General features: G+C 42.5%; 1 protein-coding gene, 1 long non-coding RNA gene and 1 other non-coding gene across 6 annotated transcripts in view; 2 read left to right on the plus strand and 1 right to left on the minus strand.

The window, feature by feature from the left end:
- The first annotated feature begins 128 nt into the window (after positions 1 to 128).
- On the plus strand, positions 129 to 5,827 carry LOC106579116 (uncharacterized). Of its 4 annotated transcripts, none has more exons than XR_001322593.2 (6): positions 129 to 807; positions 895 to 960; positions 1,066 to 1,169; positions 1,257 to 4,118; positions 4,198 to 4,372; positions 4,513 to 5,827. It is a non-coding gene; the product is annotated as an uncharacterized lncRNA (long non-coding RNA). The 4 variants fall into 4 exon arrangements; XR_001322592.2 differs by having other exon boundaries at positions 4,241 to 4,372; XR_001322591.2 differs by having other exon boundaries at positions 1,257 to 2,972; positions 3,120 to 4,372.
- Positions 5,828 to 11,028: 5,201 nt separating this feature from the next.
- Positions 11,029 to 11,100, minus strand: trnac-gca (transfer RNA cysteine (anticodon GCA)). Its single transcript has one exon. It is a non-coding gene; the product is annotated as a tRNA-Cys (tRNA).
- An 828-nt stretch (positions 11,101 to 11,928) lies between these two features.
- Positions 11,929 to 23,137, plus strand: part of lasp1 (LIM and SH3 protein 1) — a 36,714-nt gene continuing 25,505 nt past the window's right edge. Inside the window, exons 1-3 of the mRNA NM_001140542.1 lie at positions 11,929 to 12,123; positions 13,423 to 13,517; positions 14,334 to 14,418. Coding sequence (NP_001134014.1) covers positions 12,055 to 12,123; positions 13,423 to 13,517; positions 14,334 to 14,418 — 249 coding nt within the window. The 5' untranslated portion in view covers positions 11,929 to 12,054. The remainder of the gene's footprint in view (positions 12,124 to 13,422; positions 13,518 to 14,333; positions 14,419 to 23,137) is intronic.

Consider the following 23,137-nt stretch of genomic DNA (forward strand, 5'->3'; position numbering starts at 1 on the left):
TAGATAATACTGCAACAAGTCTACACAATATTCTGCATAATGATAGCAAACCTACACAGTACAGCATAATGTGACCGATACAATTAACCTTCCAGTGGGCATTGCTAGAGAATTCCTAACAACGTAATCTATGTTTCTAATGATATGACTAATGCCTAGAAGTGCCCATAATGTTGTCATTCAATAAGGCTTCCAAGTTTAATTTGTATAATAGATCGTCAAAAGTGTAAAGCTGACTATTTGTACATTTGCATCGTGTTTCTGTGTCAGACAGACTGGCGGTGTTGTGCGAGTACACCCTCCAGTTTGGAAAATAAAATGGCAAGTCTTTCCGGTGGCTTCTGGAGAATGGTTTGGGATAGACCTTGTACCTCCATCAAGCAGGTTGAACAGGAGGGGAAGACTAGGCAGTTCAACCCAGTGGGTGACAAAAAGGACATCCTTCCTCCAGTACAAAAAGGACATCCTTCCACCAGTACTTGAGGAGCTTTCAAGAGATTGAGGACCTTCCGAAGTACAAGTCACTAAGACCAGCTACACCTGTTGTGACCTCAGAGGATGAGAACTTTGTTGGTTTTGGGAAACAGTCCAAAAACACCTTGAGGGGAAATTTGGAACACCAGGGCTGATGGGTATGCTAGCTTTATCCTTAGTCAGAAGTGTGTGTCAAGCACACATGCACTAACTACAGCAGTCCCTGTTGAAGAAGAAAAGCCAGAAAACAACTGCCTCTGTTCCACCTCCAACATCATCTGTTGGAAGCCCCAACCCCAACAGCCACCTCGACCCTCGCCTATGATCTTCCAGGTCAGTTAGTAACAAAAATATAGAAAACTATTGGTTTACTTTAATATGACATGCTATTTGAAATGACGTCTTTGTTTCATTTCACAGTAATGGATGAGGATTTGGAAAAGGAGATGCTGGGTTTGTCCTCATCTAAATTCCAGACCTAGCTGAGTGAGTGTACAAATACTTTAAACTCGTGCCAATCATGTCCAGATTAGTCATTTATTTAACTGTACCTACTGCAATGATAAATGCACATGTTAACTGTGATTTCAGGTACACCAGCAGCAGCCGTTGGAGCCCCAGCTTACCCTAGATCTTACATTACAGAATGTGAGGCCCCCTGTCCCGAGCAGAGCAGGGTACAGTGCTGCCTCAAGGTATGACATACTCTGCCATGTAATTCATCTACACACTGATCTATTTTGGTTTAACAATATGTTTCATGTTTATTTTGTATCTTGTAGCTCTGTAACACCCTGCTTCTCCAGCACACCCTGCAGCCACTCTCCCACCGCCACCACCCGCGCAGCCTGCAGCCTGTCTCCCTCCGCCACCACCACCCGCACAGTCTGCAGCCGCTCTCCCTTTGATCCCCAGCTATGACCAAGATGTCAGATGCTGCAACTGCTCTCACCATCAGAGGATTTGGATGAAGACTGAGCTGTAGGCCATGGGGCTGTGGCCAGGGTCCCAACCAGTGCAGCACCTCATGGACATGGTCTCATTGTGGCATTATCCACCTCAGCCCGAACTCATAGAGACCTCCTCTGAGCTACCGTAACAAATACTTCCAGCTCAATTCCTCCTTCATTTGTAAACCGGAGCATGCCATTATGGAGAGTTTGGGGAACAATTATGTCCTGCCTTGCCTCCACGGTTGTCCCAACCCCCAGGTGGTCTCTTCTGGAGTAGGAAGGCATAGGGTGATTATTGGCACCACTGGCCAGTACTATGTTGTAGCCTTCCATCTTAGCTGCAAGGTAGGCAAAATGTACTGGTTTGCTGACAAACCCCAGTGGCTGGACAAGCTACCAGGGCGTTTCAGCAACATCTTGCCAGCTTTCCTCGGTCTTCTTATGGTTATCTGCAAGACGGTGATGGATGAGCTGAGACGTTCCGGCAAGTCATCCAATGACATGGCCAACCAGGTGACAGAGACACAGCACCTGAAATATGAGGGTGCCCACCTGGCCTACCTGCTCAGTGTGCAGAACATCAGGGATGCTGAGGCGGGGCTTTATGGACAGAGGACCATCACAGGGCTCCTGAGACGGGAGGACTCATCTGCTCCGATTGGAGGCTATGAAGATGCAGACAGATGGCTGGTGTGGAGTGTCTGTGTCTTCACACTACCTGACTGACTGCCTCCTACAAGAGTGCCAACAGCAAGAGCCAGCCCTCATTCAGCTCTACATGGCACCTTCGGACAGGTATTCAGGTCTGACCACACCCACAAAGTGGCCAGGAAGGTGACATTGTCATCTGGCACCATGTCATCCTATGTGGTGATGAATGAGAACTGGATGATCCTCTCCTGGGTTATGCTGCAGTCGGAGAGTGAGCAGTCCCTGGAGGCTACGTAAGAGGGCCAATCGCTACAGCGCTGCTGGCATTGAGAAGGCCAAGTACCAGTGGGTGGACACAGGGCAGCTCATTAGGCAGAATTAGGCGGCCGCCTATTAGGCACTGACATGTTTAACAAACATATCCTAAAAATAGGAATGGTCAAAGTACAATGGACAATCAGACTACTCACAACTGCTGTCCAGGAGTTTCATCCCGTGGGCTAAATTGTCATGATCAGTGGTTTCAAGCCTTTTGGATGTCTTTTTTTGGTGCAGTCCGGACCAGCCTTGATTTCCACGGACGTTGTTTTTTGGTCTGCTGCGGACCAAATCTGAACCAATCATAGACGTCTATGTTTGGTTAAGATTTTGTCCCTTCTGGCCTAGCCTTGATTTGGCCCAAACATTGCCGTCTATTAATTACATCATTCAGGACCTTAAACAAACCTGATTTCAACGACTGGGAAATACGTATTTTCAACATCTGGGAAATGCGTATTTTCAACATCTGGGAAATACATATTTTCAACATCTGGGAAATACGTATTTTGAACTTTCATTCAGAACCGAAAATGAACGTGAGTTCAACACCCGGAAAGCCCCTGGGGTGGACAGGTATGAATCCTTCATCACATTAATCACAACTAGTTTTAAGTACATATTTCACAGCTATAAGAAAATACAAATAATTATTTGCATCTGAAATGAAAATGACACTTCTATTATATCAACAACAACAAAAAATTCTGTATGTGTAAATAGGGACTGCTGTGCTGCATTCTGAGTCCCGGACTCCCAGCCTCATGAGCATCTCCTGTGGGCTGCCTGAACGACCACAGAGGCTATAAGTGGCAGAGGTCACATCTGTGCCTCACGGAGCAAGTTCAACAAGGACATCAATGTAAAACTGGACTTGTTCCACTGCATGCAGTGGTTCACCAGAGAGTGTGTCTCGGAACACCATCCATGCAAGTTCCTGTCCACAGCCTTCACTGTGGCAGGCCAGGCTGACCTGGATAATCTGAAGGTCTATGCCTTCTATGGGATTGTCCCTGCTAACCCCACCAAGCAGCACATCTGGGAGCACTGCAGGACAAAGGTTTCCACACCCAAGAGAGCTAGTGAAAAGAGTGGAATATGTTCAACAACACTTCCACCTAGCCAAGAGCCCCAACGATGTCCTGCTCTTCAAGACGTCAATGCTGAAGGTATGGTGAATCCAGTGTGCACACATTCTGAGAGGCTGCCTGAGTAACCCAGAGGTGGAGGAGGGGATCCTCTTCAGTTACGGTGGAACCCTGCAAATCAATCACGTTAAGGGTGAGGGGGGAAATGTGCCCACATGGTTCCCTGTCAGGGGAGTCTCTCAGCAGGAGGGCTACAGGTAACCGCGTTTCCACCGAGGCTGGTGGACCCGAAGCAACCTGAAGTGGTCCTACCTGCTGTGGTCCTACCTGCTGTTTTTTTTACCTGTTTCTGATGGTGGAGCTGAACATGGCCTCTGTGAAGGTGTGGCCCAAGTATCCAGCAGGGACACAGGGGAGAGGTTTGGACTATAATACATGAAGCCAGGCTGTCGCCCTGTTCCCATTCGACTGTGACAAGTACAAGGTGCAGAAGACGGACCCGACTCTTGTGGCTGTAGAGCCAGACCATCCTCCAGCACTGTCCTGCGTGGATTCCTCTGCCCTAGCTGTGGTGTTCAGTGGCCCTGCAACCCCTGCTCCTTCTGCAGTGGCCATGGAGGGAGACATCTTCCAGGTAATCCAGAATGATTTCACTCACTCACATAGTTTTGCTCCATGATTATTTTTCCTAGGTAATTGGGCCTCCTATTTAGGGAAGGACGGATAACCATGACCTTCTGGCTCTGGCTGCTCTAGTCTCTGCTGATACTGATCCAGCCCCACCAGCGCAGGCCCAACCCTCACAGGCTGTCCTGTTCCGCTCCCCTTTGGCACTAGTTCCTGCCACAACAAAAGAGGAAGGTTTTGAAGAGTTCCTGCTGGATACAGGTAATTCAAATTATATCACATACTATACATACTTATTGGTGCGGGCAGTAACTCATTCTTTCCCTCACTCACACACACAATTTAGGTTAGTGTATAGTCAAGGACTTGTCATTTAAATTAATATTGTGCCTCTCTTTCAGATCTGCCAGCCACACCACCGCTGCCCCTGACAGCTTCTCCCCGTTAAGCCTGAACTGGGCCCATCAAGACAGGAGGTCTTTGTCTTTGACCACGGCCGATGTAGAGAGCCCATGAGAGCTGCCATTAATGGGCTGCTGGCCAAGCAACATGGGGCGAAAGACATCCTGAAGCAGGTGGATGAGGATTATCCTGGCATGGTGCAGAGTACATGCACTGACCAAAACAGCCTCCTGCATCCTACCATAAAGCAACATATCTCCAGGTATGTGAAACATCTGGCCAAGCGCAAGAACACCAGCTCAGTTCATAGCACCAGCCCAGAGAAGCTCCTGGAGACACCGCAGCTGTGGCAGCATCTTACTGCAGAGAGCGAAATGGACAGTAGACAGTGTCCCAGTACCCTTGCCACCTGCTCCAGTAAACCCCCTAGCAGTGGGTCCTCCCCAGGATGCCCCTGTGACCCAGGGTGCAGTCAAGAAGATGGTGAACGAAATCTTGGATAAGCAGCAGCAGCAAAAAAAACAACAACAAAAACGAGGAACTGTCTAGCGTGTGGCCAGCCAAGGTCCTGCTACCTCGGTGATAGCGCCTTCGTTTATTTTATCAGACTGGAGAGGTGAAGTACTTCTACTGCTCTAAAGAATTCTCCCAGACTTACGCAGCAGAAGGCCTTACCAATTCAAGAATGCCGTTTGAGGAGTTTGTTGCTAGTACCTTCTTTCAACGGGAGCTGGAGGCCTCAAGCAGAGTGGGCAGTGAGGGAGGAGAAACCCTCTGTCCGTCTGTGCAGGTTCTGCCAACAGCCGCTGAAGCAGGGCCCCAATCGTCCTCGCATCCACACTGGCTTCCCTGGAGTGGTAGGAACCTGCCCTGCCAAAGTGTTTTCCCTGTACCAGGCACAGGGCATGATGAGAGAGAGAGAGATGACCTGGAGGGAGTTCCAACAGTCTGCCTTTTATGAGACTAAAAAGCAGAGATGATAAATTGGAGCTGATACTCTATTTCCATTGATGGAAGTGGTTTTTACTGTATATATTATTGCTTATTTTGTGTAAATGCTGTACAAAGACCTCCATTTTATTCTAATTGATGATGTAAATATATCCTAAATTATAAACCAATTGCTAGTGTGTGTAAAAGTTTGTTGTTGACATGGTTGCATTTGCCATTGTAATGCACATCCTCTCCTATATGGACAATATCCAGAAAACAGTATTTTTTTTACTTTGAGGTTTACTTTAAACCAAAGGCATATTTATGACCGTGTTGAAAAACAATCCTTTGTACAAATAAAACGCAATGCATTTACATTCAAATACATTTTATTTTTTTTACATTAAACAGACCTTATACAACTATTCAGCGTTGTTGCATGAAGAAATAGGTGTTGATTGGCTTTTATTGTCCTACTTCACAAAATATGGATGCATTGCTCTGAAGATGCACTCAGTTGTCCCCCGAGCACTTGCACAGTACTGTATGTCACAGAAGCAAATGGCGGTTAAAATACTGAATTCAAATAGCAATACATTTAGTTGTTAAATTGTGCACCCATAAGATTACAGGCGGTTTTCAGTTATGTTCTGCCAATGTCACAACATCTGAAAAGTTGACAAGCTAAATTATTGTTTTAAATGTATTTTTTATTAATATTATTTTGAATATTTCCATGAAGCCACCATAATTCAATCAATATAGGCTATGCAATATGATTATTTTTCATGACTCTTGTGTTCGATGAGTACAGCAAGCTAGTGGTCAGGCTGATCTTCAGCTAAATTTAGGTGAAAACGGATGGACTAAATACTATTTTTGGGGTGAAATAACGGCTCTGACTGACGGAACTGATTTCGCCCATAATTCGACATGATGTGCTGAGTGGGGACCTGTAAGGTTTAAAGATGTACCTACTGCTGAACCTCAGGTCAAAATAATTCTGACTATGCAGGACCTGGAGATGTAAAGTGTGATTTCTGCAATGGGAGAAAGCAGAAAGCTGTCAAGTCCTGTCTGGTGTGTCTGGCCTCTTACTGGGGCCAGACAGGTTTGGCCCAAAGATAGATCAGTGGCGATTTTAGTATGTATATCTTGGTGGGGAAAAAAAAAAGAAAAGTGGATTGCATGCCAGCAAAGCCACTACACAACACAACACTAAATAATACATTAATTGCACTATAACGGTGACAAACGGTGCCCACAAGCTGTTAGGGCCTACATAAAGCTGTCCCAACAACAGAGTCCCAACAGCAGTCCCAACACCTTACCACTGCTACACCTGGCTATCAGCGGAGCCTTGTCTGACAGCGAAACAGTTCATTCAGACTCATTTACTGCCTTTTAAAAAACCATAGCTGATATGGCTGACTTGCTTAAACAAATGTGGCTTCTAATGACAATTGAGATGTACAAACTATGGCGTAAGGGGACGACAAGAGGATAAGAGGCAAACTGTAATTTCGATTAAGACAATGAGCGAGCTAGGACGGACGTAACGTTAGTCAATATAACTATTTGTTTAGCACTTTTGAAATGTACAGCGACAGAATTCAGAACATGAACCGTTCTGACAGTGCTCTCCCTGTACACCAAGTTAGAACCGTAGGATAAATAACGGGGGAATGTAAGCAGACAATAAAAGCTCTTACAATATTCAACATTACATTTCTCTAAAACAGGTTATGGGCTACAGTAGAACAGTAGGTGAAATTAAGAGAGGTAAATAGACCAAATTATTAGGGTGAGGCACATGGGCTACTAATATCTTACTACACAACATACACTTAGTATTACTTTCTTAGCTACAGTAAACATACCTCCCTGGCATATTACATAATTTATGAAGCAGCATACAATACATTTTTGGTCGGCTTACTTGAACAGGAAGGTGGCGTGGTGGTCCTCTGAGTTAACAGTTGTTTTGAGCATGGCATAAATCATGCTTCATTGACAGCTTACAATTTTAAACTTGGAAAAGAGCCCCTTAATCCCAGATTTGGGACCACACAGCCACTGTCACTGATTCCTTCCAAACCACTCGAGGAATTTGCAATTTCCAACTTGTCGTCTAATGTTTATGTCCAATGGCTGATGAGCACCGATACATTTTATCTACAATTTCTCTTCATATTACAAGGATTAAAAATTATTACATTGTGAAATTATGATGTTGACATGATCAGTCCAATCAAAGCTACTGTAGATATAACGTGATTTGACGTCATTTTATCTGTGGTCAATGACCTTGAGCCTTCTTGGATGGTCACTTCTATGGCAGCAGCCGAAGGGCTAGAATTTTCAATGTCTTCTCTTACACTTGGCAGTGACGTAAAGTCCCCATGAGTGACAGAACACTGAGCCAATCAAAGCGCAACATTCCATATTTTTTGCTGGCTTGTCCCACCACCACAGAAAGCACTGAGCTAGGCTGAAACACCTACATTTTGGAGCTGCCTTACTCAAGAAAACAAAAAAGAGACAATGTTTATATGCGGCTTTATTAATTCAATGATATATATTATTTTACATTGTTTGCAAACTGATGTGTGACATGTATTAATGCCAAAAAAACAGGCAAGCCCCACCAAAAAATTATATATATATATTTTATTTTTGCTAAAAATGTGGGGCTCAAAACAGGTGGGGCTCTGCTCTGAATGACGGGTCGCCACTGGATATGATGTTTTGGATATTCCTGAAATTAAATCCATATAAAGTTCGTTTGGGGGAAGGTTTGGTATGCATTTGAAATCTGTATCCAAAATGAATAGAGAAATTTGGGCAAAGGCCGGCCCGGGGGCCATATGAAGCCCGCGACCTGATTCAATACAGCCCGCAGAATCATGCACAGATCACATAAAGAATTTGTGATACAAAAGTTTTGAAAAATGTATTTGTTATTCAAATTAAAAGCCCAATGAATACTGACCTTTGTGTAATGATTTAACTCCCACCGCTTGTGGGAAAATTATTTTGAAGGCACGTATAAATATGAACTGCACGAGGACAGACAGTGACTGACATGCTGACACACACGTCATAGTTACACAGTGTAGCTAGCTAGAAATTGCGCAAAAATGAGTTTTTCAAAGATTTAAAAGAAAACAAAAGTAGACAATGAATGTTGGGTGTTCCAGCAAGAGTGGACATCGAAATATTTATTTATTGAGGTATCTGGGAAAGCTGTGTGCTTAGTGTGCAAAGAGAGCATCGCAGTCTTGAAAGACTACAACTCGTCCCGACACTTCCATACAAAGCATGCAGAGAAATATAGGAATATGTCTTCTGAGCAGAGGGCAAGTACATTGAAAGGTGTGGCTGTCTCAGTTGCAAAAGCAGCAAGGACTTTTCACAAAACTGCATTCAGAAAACGACGGAATTGCGAGAGCTAGCTATGTACTGTCCCACAAAATTGATAAATATATCAAGCCATTCGCTGAGGGTGAATTCATTACGTAATGTTTAATTGACTCAACACCAATACTTTGCCCTGACAAGAAAGAGCTGTTTGAAAATGTTTCCCTGTCAAGACGAACATCGCAGAGAATATGGAACAACAGTTGAAAGACAAGGTAAAGGATTTCACCTATTTCTCCTTGGCCCTGGATGAGAGCAGTGACGCACGTGACACGGCGCAGTTGTTGATATTCTTACGAGGCATAACCCCAGACTTTGAATGACAGAGGAGCTTGCTTCAGTGCAGGCAATGAGAAGCACAACCACAGGGAAAAAGATTTATTGGAGGAGGTTAATACGTGTGTGGCAAAGCTGGGACTGAGTTTTGAAAAGTTATCCAGTGTGACCACTGAAGGGTGCCCAAACTTGACAGGAAAAATGTTGGCCTTTTGAAAAAGATACAAGATCAAGTAGCTGAGCTGAAACCAGATCAGAAAATTATTTTTCTGCATTGCATTATTCATCAGGAGGTGCTCTGTAAATGTGTTCTGAAAATGAGCCATGTTGTGGATACAGTCACTACAGTGATACACTTTATAAGAGCTAAATCTTTAAACCATAGGCAGTTTGTCTTACTGTTGGAAGAGACAGAGTCGGGTCATGCAGATCTCCCCTACCACCCAAACGTGAGATGTCTGAGTTTGAGGAAGGTGCTTGAAATGGTGTGAGACCTGAAGTTGGAGATTGCTGAGTTTTTACAAATGAAAGGAAAATATGTGGATTTCCTTCAACTGCAAGATAAAGAATGGTTGGCCGAAGAATGGTTGGCCTTCACCGTGGACATCATGGCCCTCATGAATGAACTGAATTCCAAACTACAAGGGAAGGGCCTTTTTGCACATCAGATGTACAGCCTTGTCAAAGCCTTCAAGGGAAACTTACTCCCCCTGACCCGCCAAGTAGAAGACAACAATCTCACCCACCTTCCAACACTACTAGTCTGTTCCTCATCAGATGACCAGTAGTTTTGAGGATTTCAAAGTGTTGTAAAATGACATGCTGTTGGTTTCCTCTCCTTCACCTTCAATGTGGAAAACGCTCCCACTGACCTGCAACTTGAGCGTATCGATCTTCAGTCTGATGCAGTGATTGGAGAACTATTCAAAACAATGTCACTGACAAGGTTCTATGCATCTCTCGATGAACAAAACTTTCCAAAGATTAGGAGTCATGCTCAGAAGATGTTTGTACTGTTTGGGTCAACCTATGTACGCGAACAGACATTTTCAGTGATGAAATATAACAAGTCAAGGCACAGATCATCTCTCATTGACTCGCACCTCTCAGTAATCCTGAGCATAGCGACGTCAGAAACTATACCTGACTTCACTGCTCTAGTCAATGCCCAGAGATTTCACACCTCACACTGATTGAGTAGTTTAAATGTAATGTTGAGCTCTCTCTCTTTCTTGTGTTTTTGTGCATACCCGTTAACAAGAGTTCTGTCCGTGGTGTTGAATGCACAGTGTACTTTTCCCTCCGTGTAGTTTATTGAATGTTTAATAATGAAAATACCTACCAAAAGGAGAACATGGTTGTGTTTTATTTCTGTGCATGTTAAAAAAGTAAAATAAGTAGCATATCTGGATGTGATTTACAGTAGATATATCTGTCGACACAGTCATACACATGATGTATAATCCTGTAATATCATTCTGGCCCGCAATGGCAAAAATATATTCTACATTTTTTTTTAGTCATTTAGCAGACACTCTTATCCAGAGTGACTTACAGTAATGAATGCATAAATGTCATACATTTCATTTCATGCATTTTTTTTTTTTGTACTGGCCCCCCGTGGGAATCGAACCCACAACCCTGGCGTTGCACACACCATGCTCTACTAACTGAGCCACAGGGAAGGCTAATGTGGCCCTCCATCGCAAATAATTGCCCAGGTCTGCTATAAACCATACAGTACTTCCATTTGTACTGCATTACTGCCCTACATGTCTACCATATACATCAGCTTCAGGATACCAATATTGAATAAATAGTATGACGTGTGAAAAACTATTTCAAGCGATCAATATCCTACTGATAAAATATGCATCGCCAAAATGAGGGGGCACCTGGATTTGAACCGGGGACCTCTTGATCTGCAGTCAAATGCTCTACCACTGAGCTATACCCCCGTTAACGATAAACCTTAAGATTTAAGTTTATGTAGTCTACACCACAATTGCCTTTGCTGTTGTTGCACTATGGTGTTCTAATAGTAAGGTGTTTTATGAAGAAAGGCAGCTAAAACAAAAATATTTCTAAACACATCTACCAGCACGGAAAATCTCAGATATGTTACAATGTAAATACGTGGCAATGTAAACCGCTGCCATGACACCAAAGGAGCATGTTCTCAATTTAACACTAGGTCGATCAAATCATTCTAGGCGTTTGTCTAATTCACCACAAAATAATAGGGGGTAACACATTTCTGGTTTCAATATTTGTGTATTTATGTATGTAGCCTATTATGTACTTTTTAAATGGGGGTGTGGGTTACATGTCATTTTTGTCATTTTCTTCTCGAATAATGGTCAACACATGGCATTGTTGTTCTCTGACTGAGCTTGGTTTTTTTTCTTTGATGGTTATTCGCCTAGCTACTAGTACATGTTGAAATTACTGCAACGCCCTAGAACTTGGCACACTCATCCAGGATTGCAACTTCAGTAGGTCTACCCCCTAAACTACAAGTTGCGAATGACTTGAATACCATAACCATACTTGTGCCAATGTTGTTTATAACAGCAAATACAAGACACATCTGCTGTGCTCCTTATAAGGTTATTACGGAGCAAATGGTCTGCTTGAAGGTTGTACATCATTACAGCGGTACCGCCTTCCCTCTCCGCTCTCCGAAAATAAGCCTCTCCCTCTCGCCTCATGACCGAGTTTTCATTTAATCAATTTCGTGAACGCGCGCGCCTAGTAAGAATTGTGCGCTGTCAAAAACCTGACTATTGGAATTTAGAACATCTGCCGATTTACCCGATGATATTTTGGATAGGTTCCCTTCAATAGGTCTACACCAGAATATTAATTTCATTGCGTCCCGTTATTTCTGAAAGAGGATTTCCCCTTTCGCCATGAATCCGTTATGTGGAAGATGCAGTAAAATGGTTTACCCCACGGAAAAAGTGAATTGTCTAGACAAGGTAAGGAGTGGGCATGGTTCGAGCGCATTTTGCCCTACGCATATTCACAGAATAGAATAAACTATATTGAGTTAGCTATCTTCTTTGTGCAAGCGCGTTTTGGGTTCATGGGTGAAAAAAGCAATGATTGATAAATTATCTAGTTGCACTAAAAGTTAATAAGTTTTGCTGTGTCAATGATAGCCTACAGTCTGCCATTGTCTGTTTACATTATACTTAGTCTTTTGGAAAATGTACAATGGATAGGCCAGCATATAAAACATTGTCTGATGTGGGTAGTATTGCTTATCTATCCAGCTCTGGCTAAATGTATCCAGTCCATATATAATAATACAATTTACTCCATGTAACATTTTAATGCCCTGTTTGGGAGCTGATTCATGTTGTAATCGGCTGTAACATGCAATTACAACTGCAAGGTGTGCATGACAAGCTAGACATAAATTCTCCTCTTTACATGACCAGTGAATTGGAAGCTCAACAAATCTCTATGTCCCTCTCTACATCTACAACATGGTGTTAATAACCCTGGTATTGTGAACAGTAGGAACATCATTTTGTTGTGTGTGTGTGAAGCTCATTGCATTTGTCATAGACCTGCCCAAGATCATATCATGTCTATTATCAAACACTTGAGGTTTGTGGCATGTGCTTATCTACCAGATAGGATTTTTGGTTATTGTTATTCTGTGTGTGTGTGTGTGTGTGTGTGTGTGTGTGTGTGTGTGTGTGTGTGTGTGTGTGTGTGTGTGTGTGTGTGTGTGTGTGTGTGTGTGTGTGTCAAATCTGGAACGTTGAAAGCACAAAAATCCCTCCAAATATATTTTACACTTGCTTTACGGATTTCTTCTAAATCAAGTCTGAAAACTCAATTTCCCATGTCACCCCACTCCGAGACCACACAGGTCAGGAGGATATGGTGGTTTTGTGAGTCATGGAACAGTGGTGCAGCTGTGCTTTAATGTTAGAAGAATGGAATTTTCCCATGCTGTCATTGCAGATTACATTTAATTTGCCATTACACTTGGATTTGATTTTCCCATAGGACAAACATTCCAACATTCATAGATTTAGTCATAGTTGAGTCGTGACACTAGTCCTAAATCATGTAATTTAGCTATTTTACCCTAATATTCCCCCTCTCTCCCTGCTCCCTGTCTCCTTCCATCTCTCTACCCCATCCTTCCATCTTTCTCTCTCTTCATCCGTCCATCTCGCTCTCCCTCCATCCGTCCATCTCTCTCTCTCAACCCTCCATCTCTTTCTCTCCATCCCTTTCTCTCCATCCGTTCTTCACAGTACTGGCATAAAGGATGTTTCAGCTGCGAGGTGTGCAAAATGACCCTTAACATGAAGAATTACCAAGGCTTCGACAAGAAACCCTACTGCAGTATGTGAGTATATCACACAGCATACCATTGATATTATCGTCCATGTTTGTGTTTGTCTGGCAGGCACTGCAAGCACGTTGTCTGGTGTGCTAGGTGCTTTTCATTTGAATTTTCATTCATGCAGGCAGGCAGACAGACAGATAGACAATGATCCCGCCAACTCCACTACAATGAGCTACGGGAATCACAAGACAGTAAGGCTATTGTCATGTCATTGAAAAGGTGATATAGAGAAGTGGGACTAGGCAGACAGACAGACGGGCGAAGGGAGGGAGGGACAGAGACAGAGACAACTCTGTCAGTCGTATGAGGATTGCTTCTTAGAGAGAGAGAGAGAGAGAGAGCGAGAGAGAGAGAGAGAAAGTCTTACATTTTCTCCCACACTCCCCCATGGTGACTAGATAAAATTAACCAAGAAAGGATTGTGCACAGGATGTATGACAGCGTGCAGTTGGCAAACTGACAAACACACACAGACATGCTGCGTGTCCATGTGTGTGCGCACACGTGTGTGTGTGTACTCACAGTAGTGTGTGTGTGTGGTGGGATTACCTGCTAATCCAGGATGTATTTTGCCTGTGTGCACACACCCTTCTCCAGATGGGGGCATTATAGGAGGGCCTTCTTAACATAGATTACCTTAGCTTCAACCACCCAAGTTTAGTTTGGTCAGTGCTCTGGAAAGGCCCAAAAATGCCACTGAAAATCAATTGACACTGGCAAAAAAGCCCTAGAAGAACGAAAAATGTACATTCTTACCCTGTGTATGTCTCTTCACATCCTGCTCTAATATCTCTTCTCTGTGGCTCTTTGTTTCAGGCACTACCCGAAGAGCTCCTTCACCTCCGTGATTGACACCCCAGAGAACCTGCGACTCAAACAGCAGAGCATGTTAAACAGCCAGGTTAGAACACAGATACTACTGAACTCTATGGGCCAGTTTCCTAGACAAAGAGTAAATCTGGTCCTGGACTAAAAAGCACAAAGTACTTTCAATGGAGATTGTCCATTGAAAAAGGCTTTTTTACTGTAGTCCAGGACACTATCTGTGTGCAACTTGCCTATCTGTGTGTATATACCCATATAATTAATTTATTTAACCATTATTTAACTAGGCAAGTCAGTTAAGAACAAATTCTTATTTACAATGACGGCCTACCTCCTTGGCCAAACCCTCCCTACCCAGACGACGCTGGGCCAATTGTGCGCCGCCCTACGGGACTCCCGATCACGGCCGGTTGTGACACAGCCTGGGAACAAACCAGGGTCTGTAGTGACACCTCTAGCACTGCAATACAGTGCCTTAGACTGCTGTGCCACTCTGGAGGTATAAGCGTTTATAAGAGTGCAAAGGCCCTCAAATCAACATCGAGGGCCTCTTTAACCAAATTGAAATTGAAACCAATGTATTTTAGACTAGGAATCAAAGACAACCCAGATTCACGTCCTGTGTGCAGAGATAGACTTTTAAATCCTGACATTAGACCTTACCTTGCAGGGCGCATAGACACTTGGTGTCGTACTGTAACCTCTCTCTAACCTTTTTCCTCCCGTCATTGCTACCCAGGTACCATAGTAATCTTTCTTTAATCCTGTGGCATGACCTCTTCTATCTTTCTTTTCCTCTCTCTATCTCCATCTCTTACTCCGTCACTCAGTAAGACAGATTGAACCCAACTCTCTACCCCGCTGTCATGACAATTGGATTCCTTCTACAACTGATGAATCCCTCTTTACCCTCCTTAGAAACTAACACACTCACACAGACACACACACACTTCATTGACGTTTGCATAGCCCAATTTGAACTCACATATTAGTAATGAGGCCATGGAAACACACACACACACACACACACACACACACACACACACACACACACACACACACACACACACACACACACACACACACACACACACACACACACACACACAAACACATACTTTATCTATCCAGCAATTACCAACATGGGTACTGCAGACACCCTACTGCAAAAGGTTACAAACCTAGGGGTCGAGATCAAGTTTCCTGGGGGGTTTGCAGGGCCTTACTTAATTTGAGGGGTAAAAAAATGCGATCCTTATTAAATAAATATATTAAATGTATAATGATGAATATCTCTGCAATGCTTTAGGCTAGAAACAACAAACCATAAACATTCAGAGCAACAACCTTCAAATGAGTCACAAATATTTGTTGCCATCAATTGAGCTATTCACTTTCTGAAAACTGCATAAAACCATAAAGCATTTGGCTACTTTGATAGTCCACAGTGTTTTGAATTGTAACGAGGGTCGTATAAAGGGGACCAAGGCACGGCGTGTAGAGTGCTCATACTTCTTTTTAATGAAAACACTTAAACAAAAAAACAACAAAACGACAGCCAACAGTTCCGTCAGGTACACTTGACAAAACAGAAAACAACTACCCACAAACACAATAGAAAAAAACCCATCTTAAATATGATCTCCAATTAGAGGCAACGAGGACCAGCTTCCTCCAATTGGAGATCAACCCAAAAAACAACAACATAGAAATAGAAAAACTAGAACTAAACATAGAAATAGAAAACATAGAAAACCACCCAAAACACCCCCTGTCACGCCCTGACCTACTCTACTATAGAAAATGACATCTTACAAGGGTCAGGACGTGACATGAATAAGAGGTTAAAATGGCTTATAATACAATATTACGACAATATTACGTCAAATTACCGGAAATTTGCTTTAAATTAGCAAACATTTCCTAGCGCTTCCAGGAATTGATCAAATGTAAAGTATGGTTGGGAATCCCTGTAAAAAGGTTAGGAACCCCTGTCGGGCCAATGTGATCATGGAGTCACATGCATTTAAAAATAAATACAAATATTTCATCTTTATTTAACTAGGCAAGTCAGTTAAGAACAAATTCTTATTTTACAATGACAGCCTACCCCGTCATTGTATATGCTCACACATATGCACACTCTCATGTGGCAATGAGCCAAAACTCACACACTGGCTTTCCTTCCCTATTCATACCTCTGATACAAAGCGACTAGATTAAGCAAAGTACTGTACTGAGTGTACAGAACATTATGAACACCTGCTCTTTCAATGACAGACTGACCAAGTGAATCGAGCTGAAAGCTGTGATCCTTTATTGATGTCACTTGTTAAATCCACTTCAATCAGTGTAGATGAAGGGGAAGAGACAGGCAATAGAATGATTTTTAAGCTTTGAGACAGTTGAGTCATGGATTGTGTATGTGTGCCATTCAGAGGGTGAGACAAAAGATTGTGTGCCAAGATTGTGTGTATGTGTGCCATTCAGAGGGCAAGACAAAATATTTAAGTGCCTTTGCACAGTGTATGGTAGTAGGTGGCAGGCGCAACGGTTTGTGTGAAGAACTGCTGAGAACTGAAGAGCTGCTGGGCTTTTCATGCTCAACAGTTTCCGTGTGTATCAAGAATGGTTGCCCATCCAAAGGACATCCAGCCAACTTGACACGACTGTGGGAGGCATTGGAGTCAACATGGGCAAGCAAACCTGTGGAACACTTTCAACACCTTGGAGAGTCCATGCCCGACGAATTGAGGCTGTTCTGAGGGCAAAAGAGGGGCGGGTGGGTGCAACTCAATATTAGGAAGGTGTTCTTAACGTTTTATACACTCAATGTACATTACCATGAACAAAGATGATCCAAACCAAGATGAACAATCCAATACAGAATCTCATGTGCATAATAACTCATAATCCTTTATGCATGTAGTTATAGCTTAAAGTGCATTGTGCATAGCTAATTAGGCACTATGAATGTGTTTATAATGCATTATGAAGAAGGTATTCATAAGAAGTGTTACCTATAACTCTTCCCTAAAACAATAGTCATGGATAAGGCTGGTCTTATCTTTTCACTTGTTGTATGACATCACATTTTATGTATATACATTTTATATATATTTTATGTATGTTTCTGCATATGTACCAAGATGATTAAATAAACCTAAACCTATTACTAGCCACACTGATACCACATAAATCCTCCCCACAGCCAAAGGTCAAAGCCCCCTATCGCTAAAGACGCCCTGTTCTGCTTGTCTTTCTCTATCACTATCTGTTGCTTTTTCTATTCCTTTCTTTCTCCTTCTATCTCTCGTTTCTTCCAAGGAAACGGGAGTATGTTTTGTGTGTTTTTAGGTTAGCAGCCACTATGCACACACAGCTGTACAGTATGTTTAGTATTAGCGAAAATATTAAGTGGCCAGTGTTACATGTAATTCTTCCCACTACCATAGATGCAGCTGTTTTTATATCAATATCGAATCATTTTTGGGTAACAATTAAGTACCTTACTGTGTTGTTATCAATTAAAATCATCAAAAAGAAACATAAATGGCTTCTTACCAAAGAGCAATTTCTCAAGCAACAATTTTGCTAGGACTATCTGGGAGTGGGGAGCTGAAAACTCCATCCCACCAAAACAGACAGAAATTTCACGCGGCCTTTTCAAACAGCTCTTACACTAAAAGGGCATTATCATCCTTTTCACAATTTCACAGTATTATTCCAACCACATAGTGTGGAAATATATATATAAAACACAGGAAAATTGACTGCACTGGGCCTTTAATGATAGTAGATACAGCCATATCTCAAAGATTAGCAATTCACATTTAAGTGAAAGAAATGCCTTGTCTGTCAATTTGGTAAAACTTTTAGGGGAAGGTTTGACAAAAGGGAAATGTTAATGTGATGTTAAACAATATAAATGTTTAATAACTTCTTAGAATCTTCCTATTGTAGGAGGGTACTTTCTGTGAACACTGTATGGTCCTTTCCCCCTCACTCTCACTCACCCGAGCAAGGCCTTTTTATTGTTCATAAACCATAACCATAAAAGTCGATGCACCCCTGCTCTCCCTCACTGAGAAAGCATATTCCTCATAGCATAGCAAGCACATGACTCACATCTGAGTGTGTGTGTGTGTGTGTGTGTGTGTGGCAAGGAGGAGTTCTCTCTTCTCTGCTATGGGTTGTTGGTAATTACTTTAGTACTTGTGGCTCCCAGCAGTTGGAGGCTTTAAAATTACGGGGTGTCTGTGGAACCCGAAATCTTTGGAACCTTCTTCCTGACAGCTAAAAGTTTGAAGCTTCTCCACATGTGCCAAATTCTCCACTATATGCACAGTTTCTGCTCTACTTGTTCGGGTGCCAAGAACAGGCTACTCTGGTAAATCTCAGTGAGGAATGGAGAATGGTGCTCGTTTATTAAAGTTATATCAAAGCTGAATCAATGTCTGCAAGATCACATAATGATAGTACTCTACATAAAATAACCAAATATAATAGAATAGTATAGCGTCATTTCTTATGAGATTTTAGGATGATTGTGCAAACGGTCAAATTTTTATCTTAGGCGTCCAAAAGTCAACAGCGTGCTCCATTAGGTAGGGCTGTTGCGGTGACCGTATTAACGCCACACCGGCAGTCACGAGTCATGACCGCAGTAAAATTCCACGTGACCGTTGAGTCACGGTAATCTCCTTTTATGAACTCTGGACATGCTTTGATAGTACACAACTTGCTAACAGCCATCAGGTCCTAATGGCCTTGTACTCAGTACTCTACTGTCCCTCTAACCACTCTGACATCAATGCAAATGCAATCGAAAATCATCAAACACTTATCATCAAAACGGTATCATGCTTTTAAAACTCACCTCAATGTGATGATCAATTTCAAGAAAGAAGTTCAACAGCAGGTTGAAACTGAGTGTAAAACATGGTCGTTGTGGATGTTGTTTCAAATCCTAGCACAATGAAATAGACAGCGCTTTCTAAGGTGACGATTAATTCGAAACATCAATACACATGTTAGAGCTTATGCTTAGGCTTATGAGCCCAAGTCCCAAAGGCTTACAGTTAGCCTACAATTATAGTGAATTTGTATTTGATTTTGAACAGCCTAGTAACAGGGCATTTTTTATATTTTCATAACTCACTGGGTGACACATTACCTCTAGCTATACAGAGTATCTCACCACCATGCTTTTCCATCTACTCCTCTCTCTCCTTTATTCCTGTCTCGAGCGTGTAGAGGGGCTGTCAACAGTTTAGGGAAATATGTTTCGTTTTGATTTCTAAGACATTGTAAGGTTTGAATCATTCACAATTAAAGTTGGCAAATAACTCTAAATCTAGCGTATAGGACCTGTTTCAAATGATCACATTTACGCTCAACATAGCCACTTCATATGCACCCCTCGCTCCGGAATGGGAAAAATATCCTTCCTATTTTATTCAGCTAAGTTCAATTATATTCTTCTTACTATAAAATCATATAATATATATAATGGCACAGGACATATCTTGTCAGCTAAATGAACAAGCCTACAGCATATGGCATGGCACATTGCCAGATAACATACATTAGGCCAACTCAAATTCTGTTCTTCTGAAATACATTTTCTTCATATCATGTTTCTTTAGACCTGACTAAAATACATATTGGATTTATTGTGTTGATTTATATTAAATTGATTTATTAAACTTTTTTAAAATGTAGATGTTTCAAAGGCGTGCATAAGTGTTTTGTATGCAGCTAAACTTGTTTATCCTTTTAGGGACAGACGTTCCGCTAGCGGAACGCCTCACCAATATCCAATGGTAGAGCGTGGCACGAAATACAAATACCTCAAAAATGCTATAACTTCAATTTCTCAAACATATGACTATTTTACACCATTTTAAAGACAAGACTCTCGTTAATCTAACCACATTAGCAAGCATATATGTCACAAAAAAACAAAACCACAGCTAAATGCAGCACTAACCTTTCATGATCTTCATCAGATGACACTCCTAGGACATTATGTTATACAATACATGCATGTTTTGTTCAATCAAGTTCATATTTATATAAAAAAAACTGCTTTTTACATTAGCATGTGATGTTCAGAACTAGCATACCCACCGCAAACTTCCGGTGAATTTACTAAATTACTCATGATAAACGTTCACAAAAAACATAACAATTATTTTAAGAATTATAGATACAGGACTCCTTTATGCAATCGCGGTGTCAGATTTTAAAATAGCTTTTCGGCGAAAGCACATTTTGCAATATTCTGAGTACATAGCCCGGCCATCATGGCTAGCTAATTTGACACCCACCAAGTTTGGCCCTCACCAAACTCAGAATTACTATAAAAAAATTGGATTACCTTTGATGTTCTTCATCAGAATGCACTCCCAGGACTTCTACTTCAACAACAAATGTTGTTTTGGTTCGAAATAATCCATAGTTATATTCAAATAGCTCCGTTTTGTTCGTGCGTTCAGGTCACTATCTGAAGGGTGACGCGTAAGCTCATTTCGTGACCAAAAAAATCAAAATATTCCATTACCGTACTTAGAAGCATGTCAAACGCTGTTTAAAATACATTTTTATGCTATTTTTCTCGTAAAATAGCGATAATATTCCAACCGGGCGACGTTGTATTCATTCAAAGGCTGAAAGAAAAAAATGGAGTAGTCTCGTGGACGCGCATCTCCAGTCTCACTGTTCCCAGCCTGACCACTCACAAATTCTCCTGCTGTTCTTCGCCCAGAGACTGCAGACACCCCATTCCACTTTCTGGCACCTTCTGAGAGCCAATGGAAGCCTTAGAAAATGTCACGTTACAGCACAGATGCTGTATTTTCGATAGAGATGCTACAGAAGGACAACAAATTGTCAGACAGGGCACTTCCTGTATGGAATCTTCTCAGGTTTTGGCCTGCCATATGAGTTCTGTTATACTCACAGACACCATTCAAACAGTTTTAGAAACTTTAGAGTGTTTTCTATCCAAATCTACTAATTCTATGCATATTCTAGTTTCTGGGCAGGAGTAGTAACCAGATTAAATCGGGTACGTTTTTTATCCGGACGTGAAAATACTGCCCCCTATCCCAAACAGGTTATGTTAATTAACGGTCACTTACCGCGAGACCGGCAGACTTTTGCATGACAATAACCAGCTGACAAAATCTCATGACTGCCACAGCCCTACGCACCACAAGGCAAAATATTTGTTTTGATGGAAACAAAGCACAGGTATGCTACAGTTTGTTAACACCATCTGCTCTAAAATCCACTCACCGTACGTAATTCAGAACAACAATGTACCTTGAAACAACACTGTACATAACTCAAGAAGATCTAAATGCATATTCCTGTGAAAATGATTGAGATGAAATGGTTGACATTCAGATGCTGCATGGACGTTTCACTGGTAAAACGTATCATTCACGATTTGTCACACCTGCTCCCGCTCTCCCTCCCTGGCGCTCAAGGGCGCTAGGCTGCCCAGCATTGCGCACTCCTACCACCATCATTACGCACACCTGCTCCCCTTGTCACGCGCATCAGCGATTCATTGCACTCACCTGGACTCAATCGCCTGTGTTCCTCCCGTTTATCTGTCTGTTGCCCAGATCTGTTCCCCGCTTCAGCATTAATGTTTGTTTGTAATTTTCTTCCCTGGTTCTGACGCTGTTCCTGTCCTGTTCCGTGTCTGTGCTACATTAAATGTTCAACTCCCTGTACCTGCTTCTCATCTCCAGCTTTGGTTCTTACACGATCGACAGATAGAAATGTGAAGCGAGGGTGACCACAAAAATGTGTGTGCAAATTAGGGGTAAAGAAACACATGCACAGAATGTGATTCGGATCTTCAGCTCTGGGGAAGACCCTTCCATGGACAACCTTACAATCGTTAGAGTGGAGGCAACGGTATGGAGTCACCATTGGTTTATTTTACAAAAAAAGTATCGGCGTTCCAGAATCCAGTGAGGAATATTAGCTGGGTGACCAGACTCTCTGGATGCCTCTTCCCGATAGCCAAACAACCTTCTGCGCATTTTATACTTTATACACAAATGTTTTTATGTAGCTCCGGTAGCTCCGCTGCTGCTTTCCCTTCCCTTCCAGTTCTCACTCACCCCCCCCGGCGATGATCAGACATCTTTGTCTGTTACAGCCTACGACATGTTGTACAAACTTCTTTGTCTGTTGTAGGCCTAACTATAAACAGCATGATCACAAACACAAATCGAATTTGGAAGTTGGAAGCACAGAATCATCTAGAATGTCATTGTATGCTGTAGCGTTAAAATGTCCCTTCACTGGAACTAAGGGGCCTAGCCCGAACCATGAAAAACAGCCCTAGACCATTATTCCTCCTCAACCAAACTTTACAGTTGGCACTATGCATTGGGGCAGATAGCGTTCTCTTGGCATCCACCAAACCCAGATTAGTCCGTCGGACTGCCAGATGGTGAAGCATGATTCATCACTCCAGAGAATGCGTTTCCACTGCTCCATAGTCCAATGGCGGTGAGCTTTACACCCCTCTAGCCGACGCTTGGCATTATGCATGGTGATCTTAGGCTTGTTTGCAGCTGCTCGGCCATGGAAACCCGTTTCATGAAGCTCCCGATGAACTGTTATTGTGCTGAAGTTGCTTCCAGAGGCAGTTTGGAACTCGGTAGTGAGTGTTGCAACCGAGGACAGACGGTTTTTACGTGCTATGCACTTCAGCACTCAGCAGTCCTGTTCTGTGAGCTTGTGTGGCCTACCACTTTGCGGCTGAG

The sequence above is a fragment of the Salmo salar genome, chromosome ssa19 (assembly GCF_905237065.1).
Source record: "Salmo salar chromosome ssa19, Ssal_v3.1, whole genome shotgun sequence".
Taxonomy (NCBI): Eukaryota; Metazoa; Chordata; class Actinopteri; order Salmoniformes; family Salmonidae; genus Salmo; species Salmo salar.